The sequence below is a fragment of the Taudactylus pleione genome, unplaced genomic scaffold, assembly GCF_031769625.1.
Source record: "Taudactylus pleione unplaced genomic scaffold, aTauple2 ptg001060l, whole genome shotgun sequence".
NCBI classification, from domain to species: domain Eukaryota; kingdom Metazoa; phylum Chordata; class Amphibia; order Anura; family Myobatrachidae; genus Taudactylus; species Taudactylus pleione.
Window position 1 is genome coordinate 3,374,850 of NW_028285461.1, and position 10,335 is coordinate 3,385,184.

Genomic DNA, 10,335 nt, shown 5'->3' on the forward strand with positions numbered 1-10,335 from the left:
CTGCACTACGAAGATTCCGAATCAGAACTGCTGTCCCGTTATGGCAGAGATTACCTGATAACCGGTTCTCATTCTGGCGATCTGTGACAGTGCTGTATGCAGACGACATGCCAGTGTTCCCACAAAGGGTGATTTAGGTAGCTGTTCATTTGTACCAGATTCTATGGTGTGTGTGTGTGTGTGTGTGTGTGTGTGTGTGTGTGTGTGTGTGTGTGTGTGTGTGTGTGTGTGTGTGTGTGTGTGTGTGTGTGTGTGTGTGTGTTAGTTAAGCCCTGGTGATTTGTGTGTTCCTTTTCCGGCAACCCTCCCGCACAGCGTCGGAGCAAAGAGTACATGTCACGTATAGCCTGGCAGAGAGGTTCATATATTTTCCGATTATTTGTTTTACCTCACTTGTGATCAACTTTTTTGTTATTTTTGTGTCTACATTGTATTTATTTAAAATAAATGTGTGTGCATATAATGCATACATTCTACAGATATTTTGCCCGTGATTTGCACTGCTCCTATATAACCTGGCTTGATTTGCTTCCAGATGCTGAAAAAGGAGGAAGCGATTCCGTGGCCGGGAACCTTAGCCATTGTCCACTCGTATATAGCGTATAAAGCAGGTGGGTCTAGCATGTCGCCATTCTCACTTCATTACTCGCCCAGTTGGCAGAACTCACCGATAGCCATAAACACCGTCCTCATCGGCCTGACCAACATGACCTGGAGATGCGGCAGTGTTTAGCCTCCACGCGGTCATCAGGTCGGGTGTTGTAAAAACAACACATGCCGTATATGTATATTCATTATCTTGTATTTCTGATTGTGGTGTTTTTTCCGTCTGTGCCAGTGAATAAGCACAGTTTAGTATGAATTCCTCCCCGAGACATCAGCGGATCTTTACCCTTCTTGCCTAGTATGTCCTGATTTGTTACGTTGTATTTATCTTTCACTATCAGTAGTGTTAGTGCGCTGGTAACTGTTGCCACGTACGGCGTGTAACGTGTTCTGTGTCCTATCCAGGCTGGGTTACTGTACTGTTGATCGCTGCCTAAATTCTTCTATTTTATCTTTTTAAAGCTAAAGAAGAAGAGAAGCAGAAATTACTGAAGTGGAGCACAGATCTGAAACAGGAGCGAGAGCAACTAGAGCAGAAAGTAAAGCAGCTCGGTAGTTCCATAACGGTAAGTGACCTAGAAATGAGTGTAACCCATTGCCATGCACCTAGTTGGTTGTACATGTACCGTTGCTGTAACCAGTAACGTATAGGTACAGGCATAGCCATTCTCAGTAACACACATCCCTGGTTCCTGTGCACACTATATGCTGCTGCTGTAACCAGTAACGTATCAGTACAGGCATAGCCATTCTCAGTAACACACATCCCTGGCTCCTGTGCACACTGTGTGCTGCTGCTGTAACCAGTAATGTATCAGTACAGGCATAGTCATTCTCAGTAACACACATCCCTGGCTCCTGTGCACACTGTGTGCTGCTGCTGTAACCAGTAATGTATCAGTACAGGCATAGTCATTGTCAGTAACACACATCCCTGGTTCCTGTGCACACTGTGTGACTCTGCTGTAACCAGTAACGTATCAGTACAGGCATAGTCATTGTCAGTAACACACATCCCTGGTTCCTGTGCACACTGTGTGACTCTGCTGTAACCAGTAACATATTAGTACAAGCATAGTCATTGTCAGTAACACACATCCCTGGTTCCTGTGCACACTGTGTGACTCTGCTGTAACCAGTAACATATTAGTACAAGCATAGTCATTGTCAGTAACACACATCTCTGGTTCCTGTGCACACTGTGTGACTCTGCTGTAACCAGTAACATATTAGTACAAGCATAGTCATTCTCAGTAACACACAGCTCTGGTTAACATGGACCTAAGCACGTGCGATGGATTCTGAGCCTGTTCCCGCACTGATGACCACTGCTCAGTCAACGCTCCGCATGCACGGCAAATTATACTCGCGAGGTTACAGTGGTTGGGACCTGTGTTGTGAGCAACATGGAATCGCGCCTTCAGGATTTCTGAAAAGTGACCCATCTGCCCCTAACCCTGGCACATTCTTCCCTGACACCCTACTTTGGACCTCTTCCCCCTTTTTAAAATAATCTAAACACCACATTAAAGTATAGCTTTTAATTTTTGACGGTATATTCATTGACACTGAAAATCTGATTTTTTGTGTTTGAAACAAAATTAATCTGTACAGGGATCGAATATTGAAGGTGGTAACTGGTAACACGAGATGTATATGAAATACTTTGGACTCGATTCAATTCAGCACGATGCTGAATAGCCCCGGAAGGGAGCTCCCTGAGCTATTCAATTCCGTGTGCTGTTTGGTCCGACTAAGGATTTCTCCTCGCACTTACCTGAGGGTGCGAGGAGCAATCCGACAAAAGTGCCAACCGTGAGGCTGTTTTCCAGCTTAGCGCAATGCTAACAGCCTCGCGGTCGGCAATTTAGTTGCAGAAAGCCGCGACTAAACACCCAGGTTAAGTTGCGAGAGCTGGCATTCTCCAACTTAACTGGAAACTGTCGGACCAAACAGCGTGCTGGCTGCTCCCTACCGGGGCTATTCTGCATCGCATTGAAGTGAGCCCTTTGTGTTATTTAGCTGAGGGGTCATTCCACATCAGATCAACCACAAAAAAAAATTAAATATCCACCACCTATCTCGGATTTTTACGAGGATGTACAAAAAACTTTCTGCCAAATATCTCGACTGTCCGAAAAATCAGAAACTGTATTAAACTATTTACTAATTGCGGCTTATTTGTTAGTTTATTTGAAGTATCACAGGTGTTTATTAAGGGATCACCACGAAATTTGGACCCTTAAGGTAACTTTTTCACCCGAATAATAAAATCCAAACCAATTCACTTTATCTGCCTTAAATTTCCAGTTATGCAAAAATGCCAGCTTTCGAAACAGAATTAAAAGTGCTAGGTTAAATCAACATTAGATATCCCATTTTTTTAGGTGCTTAATAAAGGTATACATAACTACCACAAAAAAAAAAAAAATCAGCATGGTACTCGGGGCCTGATTCAGAGCCGGACGCTCTGAACGAGCGCCTGCTCTGAATCAGGGCGTTTTTTTTTTTTTTGGTGCGTCCTCCTGGACGCTCGCATAGCTGTGGGTTACCAAGAAGACAGCAGTAACCCGAGTTAGTGTCACTATGACCACAGTCACAGAAAATAAAAGTGATCTGTAACCTGGAACATACATAGCAGCAGTGCATGATAACATCTGGTACATTGGGCATATTATTCAATGTAATGAGGAGGAACAAGATGTGTTGGTACACTTCATGAAACAAAATCAATCAACAAATGTGTTGTCTCCTGGCCTTCAAGAGATGTGTTTTGTTCTTTTTATTCACGTTCTCTGTGTAACGGAAGTGCCTACAATGCAAGGAAATATTGGTACAGAAAATTACATACCGGTACAACATGTTCCAAACAAGGGGTAGATAATGTGATTGTTGATTTTGTTTGTTTTTGTAAATTTCTTGGTTTCTTGTGTAAATTATGTATGTGGTATAACCGTAATCAAACGTCAACTTCATTATTTTTTTTTTCTCCATTTAATTTTTTTGGTAGTTATGTATACCTTTTGTTAAGCACCTAAAAAAAATTATTGGGATATCTAATGTTGATTTAACCTAGCTAGTGTTTTAATTATTTTCCAAAAACTGGCATTTTTGCCGTAACTGGAAACGTAAGACCGATAAAGTAATTTGGTTTGGATTTTTGGATTCGGGAAGAAAAGTTACCTCGGGGGTCCAAATTTTGTGGTGATTCCTTAATTAACACCCGTGATACTTCAAATAAATTGTAATAAATATGCAGCGTTTTAGTAAATAGTTTAATAAATTGAAAGATCAATATTCAGAAACTAGTGGTCAGACAGTTGAGATATTAGGCAGAAATAGTTATTTTGACATCCTCTCTTAACTAAAAAGTTTTCGTAAAAATCTGAGACAGATGGTGGACACACCTGGTTGAACTGACGTGGAATGACCCTGAAGAATGCAGTGGTTTGCACAATGCTAATTTTTATTTTTGGAAATTAGTATGAGTATATGTGGCATTGGTTAAGTAGGTGATCGTTATCATTTTGTCCAGTTATTTGATCATTTCACACAAAAAATGGCGTTACATTTTGCCGAAATGTTATTCTTATTTTACAAATTCCCGCCACAGCTAATTTAAGAGACTGTAAAACTGAGATGAATGGGATGTAATTTTAATTTCATTGTTGAAATGAAAACTAGAACTAGATGTTTCATCCACTTGGTGAAAGCATACGTTAGCAAGGGTGGAGCTTCTCTCTTTTGCATGACTCTCCGGTAGTGAAGTCTCCTAGGTAACTGGAACGCTCAGTACAGACTGTTAGAACATTGCAGTTATCACTGGCCATATCAGTGTCTGTGACAGTGTCTGTTTGACCTCTGAATGTGGGTAAAAGGCTTCTGATTATTGGTTAAGAAGTTAGCTGACCTGATGATGGAAGCACAGTAATCCTTTACACCAGGGGTCTTCAACCTTTTACACAGTGTGGGCCACACAAAAAATTTAAACGAAGCCCGAGGGCCACTAAGCTACACGCCACACAGTAGCACAATCTTGATTCAACCAATTCACATTACACCACATAGTAGTGTCCCTTATTCATATATGACACACAGCAGTGCCCCTTTTACACAATGCCCACATTTGTGCCCTTTATACACAATGCCCACAGTAGTAGTGCCCCTTATACAATGCCCACAGCAGTAGTGCCCCTTACAGATAATGCCCACTGTAGTGCTGCCCCTTATGCAATGTCCCTTATGCAGTGCCCCCAGTAGTGCTGCCCATTATGTAGTGCCACCATTAGTGGTAGTACCCCTTATTCAGTGCCACCATTAGTGCTGCCACTTATGTAGAGCCCACAGTGGTAATGCCCCTTATGCAGTGTTCCCAATAGTGGTAGTGCCCCTTTATGATGTGCCCCTTATGCAATCCCCCAGTATTAGTGCCCCCAGTACTAGTGCCCCTAATAGAAATGCCCCCTAGTAGTAGTGCCCCTATTGGTAATGTCCCCTAGTAGTAGTGCCCTCAGTAGTATTTTTTTTTTTGTAAGCGGCTTCACTACTACTTACCTTAAACTCCACTGCTGCATCCGGTCCGCCCAGCTGCTCTACTGTCTGAACTATGGGAGACGTCACTCCACACACTGCGGGAGCCAGAAGCCGGAGCTCAGGAGTGGCGGTGCGGTGCAGGTAGGGAGCTGGGCGCCTGCTGGTAACAAAATCTCAGCGGGTGCCCGGCAAATGGAGCCTATTGGCTGGCCACGGGGAACAGCTCCCACCGGTCGGTGGGCCACCCGACAGAGCTCCGTGGGTCACGGGTTGAAGACCCCTGCTTTACACCTTTTCAAGAGGACTACATTGGGAAGTCGCACTAAGCAGTGCTCAGTAGGACTGTCCACTGTTTTTAACTGTATTAACATTATTAAAGGTGTTTTTATGTGTGAGCAATTTATAAGGGTGCTGTGACCTAAACGTTGCACCTCTGTTTCTCAGTAACAAGTTCTCTGCTTTGTTCCAGAAATGTATGGAAATGAAGAACAGCGTCTTGTCCCGGCAAAAAGACATGCACAGCTCTCTGGACAAAGTGAAACGTCTTATCCGGCTAATTCAGGATATCGACCTCACCAAACCTATTAACTCAGAGGTGACCTCTAACCACAGCCAGGACTGCACTGCTACTGCCAACAGCCCTCTTCCCGACCCCAGCCCAGTCACAGCCTCCTTCCCTTCACCCACCTGTGTCCAGAACTGCAACCAGACAGAAGAGACTAAGTGATTCCCCTTCTCGTCACCGAGGGTACTCTGAAAGACGAGCAGCGTCTGAACATTTCCTGGGAGAGACTGGACCATAACCACCATCCCAGGACAGGGACGTAAGCACTGGAGTTTTGCCAATCAACCTTTTATTCTGTGTGTTCCACGTGTGAGCTGACAATTCCTGCCAGCACCATGCCAAGTGACCAACAGAAACAAATCTATAACTTTACTCTCTCTCTTACACCAGTGTGTGCCTGCAGCAGCCTCCGCAGCGACCATAGATATCAACCTTTATTTTTTTTTTTTGTTTCTTTGCTATTTTCTTAAGGTGGATGCGTGGACGTGGTGGGCTCCAGAGAACGCCTCCTTCTGCAGATCTTACGTTGAGCTGGGAAGGGCGGCATACATACCGGTCCAAAGGCTAGGAAAGTTTCCCTGTCTACTAAACTCAGTGTGCTGTACCAAAAAAAAAAAAAAAATCTAAAAATATATGCTTGACTTTGAATGCCTGGAAGCAGAGCATGAGCAGAGCCGGGAAGAGAGGAAAGTGTGCTGAGTCAGTATTTAAGGTTCTTCTCATAATATTGCGGTGCTGGGATGAGGCACCTCGCGTCTGTCTGCGCCCTATCGCGGGCGCATATACAGCTTGGGGTGCCCTTCTCTGCCTCGCGGTGTACAAATAGGTAGACAAATGTTTGGTGTCCTTTTTTTTTTTTTTTTTTTTTTTTTTTTTTTTGTTAAACTATGTGCCAGCATCTCAATAAGAAATGGAAATTGGTAATTTTACCAAAATAATTATTAATGGTTTCAAAAAATGTAAAAAAAAAAAAAAAAAAGAAAGGGGACAAAAAAAAAAAGTATTAGTAAAGCAGATTAGACTGTCCTGGGTCTCCTCACAGGAACACAAGGTGTGTTTCATTTTGGTCTTCTGGCTGCAGATCCCGTGCGTTCCGCAGGAATTCAGCGCATTCCATATTACCACTGACGCGGCGGCCAGACCATTATCTGGGACTGTTTTTAAGACGCAGGGAGTTGCTTGAACGTCTGTGAGTATTTGAGGGGTTTGTTTTTTTTATTTATTTTCCCGTTTTTAGTGAATTAAGGAGGCCCAGGTACAAAATATTACAAACACGTCTTCCTAGAGTTGCTAGACTGGTAAGATAATACAGACCTTCATGTGCAATTTTCATTGGATTTGCATATACAAGGTTCATTATGCATTCTGTTCCTTGTGGTCACTGGTGGTTGGTGCAGTCCTTACGGATCACTAATTGGGTCGCTAGATTGGCCAGCATTAAAAGACTGGTCTGTTTAAATAAAATATATATTTTTCACAACATGCAAGGTATTAATCTCTCTAATAGTGAGACATTACTTTGAGAAGGAAGCCCAGCTACCCAGCCACATCTGAACACTTCAGTTGGAAAGTGCTCCTGGTTCCCATTCAGTGTCTCACCGTGGAAGAGTTTAATATCTTCAGAATACTGCGCTTTTCTGATATCTTCAGAATACTGCTTTCAAAATGTCCATGTGCCACGGCCTTTGTGGGTATTGGTGGTTGCTAAGAACTATTTTAAGAACCACTGGATTGCTAGGAGTTTGTGTCTCCCATTCACTGCTCATCCTTTTAGTCAAACATAATGAACTGGAACTCGGGTGTGTGGGATGTTTGTCATGTGATTGAGGAAACCGATTTTAGCAAATCTATACACATTAGAACAAAGTCTGACGCCAATAGACCTGAAAATCTCGCCTTCCAGGATGCAGCGTGTTGCTCCCATTCTATTGTAGTTCTTATTCACTATTTGCGTTGTTTACATATTATTATATTTTATTTTTTTATGAATTTGGCTTCAAAAGACAGATCTCACGTTTAACCTGTGGAGCACAGATTATTATCAATTTTATTTTTTTATTCCTGTTCTATTTAACATTGTAGTCCCTAGCAGCGGGAAATGGAGTCTGATCACTACAGTACCCAGCGTGGCTGTAAATCTTACCTGTCACTTGCACAACATGCACCCAAGCGTCATTAACACAACGACCCCTAGTATGGTTTATATTGAATGCGCAAGTCCCACCTGTATAAGTTTCTGAGGAACTTCTCTAATAACTTGGCTCTTCAGGGGGGAGTTAGCTGGTAGCCCATGATCAGGCCCGTCTTTCTAGAAATAGTACGTATGCACCAGATCTAGGAATGTTCTTTAGTTTTTTTGCTAGGTTTCCCGGGATCTTCGGATCGATTTGGTGCACCCATGCTTGTAACTAGGTTTTGGCCAAAGGAAGTAGATGCCTGCAGGTACATTAGTTTAATGTGCACTTCTCTTTACTTTCTCTCACTACTCCACCTTCTCTGGGAAAAATACCCAGGAATAGCCCTGCAAGGCAGACAACATTTCTATGAGAGCTCCCCCCCCACCGGAATGGATGCAGTGAGCACGGTCGAAAGTGCCTTATTGCATTGCACTATCATTGCAAACCGTAATCTTCGTTATGTATTCATAAGTGTCCCCTCCTGCTTAACATGGATGTTTGGCTTCCTTTCCCTTTCGTATATAAGGCACACTGCGGCCCAGATATGTTAAGCAGTTGCTGAATATATTGCATAGTATTTCCCGGATAGTGGACATGAGTGGATAGATCTGCTATAAACATTTAAGGGTGTTCCGTTTTTTTTTTTTTTTTGTGAGATTGAATCTCCGACGTTACTCTTCTCCTTGACGTACAGTTTTCACTGCATGCTCCCTTGGTACTGATATATATAATCTGGTTATATTGAAAAAGCATTGCCAGTGGCCAAATTGTGGCTGCCGCCCTTCTTACCGTGGCCCCGTCACAAGCGCCCATCCAATGTTCATCCACCAGGAGGTAATGCGGCACCACCGCGTCTCCTTAAATCGATAGGTTGCTTTCTCATGTCCGCCACTGCGCATAATCGACAGGTACTCATTTATTAACGAAATGGGAATATAAACGTCTCATTCATAACAATGGCACTCTTTCAACACTACTATTTTACGTGGGATGATCCTTTTATAAAAGAAAGCTTTAGGCGGACGATAGGCTCAGAGCGATTGCTCAGAAGACGTTGCGCCCTCTTACAGCTTTAACGTGTTTGTAAGAATCTGGTATTTACAAAAAAATAAAAATGACTTTATAGAACCTGTGAGCTTGTGGCCGAGCGACGTTTACATCGCAGGTCAGTCCTTTCTTAATGCAGTGTTAGTGGGGCAGTTCTCCGTCTGCTCTAACAATTACCCCATACCAATGAAATGCAAGGGCTCTTAATGGATCTTATAAGAATTTAAAATGTTTCCTAGTCAACCAATGTGAGGAGTTAGCTCTGCACGCTAATGCTCTAGAACCAAGCAGCTGCCCATGGTATCACTGTCCCTCTCCTGACTCCATATGAGCAGTATCACTAACCTCAGTATCCCAATCCTGCGTTTTGCTTCAGATTTCCGTGACCTTGTTTACATTGCAGTAGCCCCTTTGTTCTCAGCCTAGGAGCAATAGTTAAAAAAAAAAAAAAAATAAAATACAGAAGACTTCCAGCTAGTGTCTGGTATACATATACTCTCACACTGCTCTGTGAGGGAACACTCACATCTCTTGTGCTGCATTTTAGGGTTAAAAAAAAAAAATAATAATAATCCGTCAAATGTCAATATCATAACGAAAGAAAATATTGTAACATACCTTTTTTTTCTATAGAAAAAAAAAATTGTATAATTATGTTTTCGTATGGAATTGAAAGGCGTACCTTTATCTATTGTACTGGGAATTTTTTTTTATTTTATTTTTTTCATTTTTTTTGTTTCGATTTTATTTTTTTTTTAAATATACATTCTATTTTTTTCCAAGCCCAATGGTAGTGAATTGCAAATACTCTGCCTTCTCTCTGTAAAATTGGAAGTCTGTGTTTTCAGTTTTGGTAAAACTGTGCTTAGAATTTAGGGAACTGATAGGGCTGGGTGGGAGGGGGGGTGAACACAGAGCGTCTGATCAATTTGTATCTATTTATTTTAACATTTTTATTAAATAAAACTGAATGAAAACTGTGTGTTTTTTAAGTCTCTCCAGACAGCTGGTATGGTATATAGTTGTCCTCTATAAATCATTGCAGCCCCCAAATGAAACACAGATAATACATTGGGACGACATACAAAATTCTACAGTGTGCCAACGCCATTCTGCAAAAACCTCTACAAAAGTGTCCAATGCACATGATTAATTTTCAAATATTGGCCTTCAAGCTGATATTGCCCCATGTCCCTGCCCCCCTCCCTCCCATTACTGTTAATTTATTTTCCATGTAATTGTTGTGACAGCCATATACAGGTTGAGTCTCCCATATCCAAATATTCCGAAATACGGAATAATTTTGGCATGACTGAGAAAATTAAACCTTTTGATTTTTGATTGTTCAATGTACACAAATTTTGTCTAATGCACAATTTATTAAAAATAATGTATACAATTACCTAC

General features: G+C 42.0%; 1 protein-coding gene across 7 annotated transcripts in view; it reads left to right on the plus strand.

The window, feature by feature from the left end:
• Positions 1-9,812, plus strand: part of PHF21A (PHD finger protein 21A) — a 126,211-nt gene extending 116,399 nt beyond the window's left edge. For all 7 annotated transcript variants that reach the window (XM_088461518.1, XM_088461522.1, XM_088461516.1 and 4 more), the window contains 3 exons: positions 536-611; positions 1,069-1,172; positions 5,609-9,812. In XM_088461518.1, coding sequence (XP_088317644.1) covers positions 536-611; positions 1,069-1,172; positions 5,609-5,866 — 438 coding nt within the window. In that variant the 3' untranslated portion in view covers positions 5,867-9,812. The remainder of the gene's footprint in view (positions 1-535; positions 612-1,068; positions 1,173-5,608) is intronic.
• Positions 9,813-10,335: the final 523 nt, after the last annotated feature.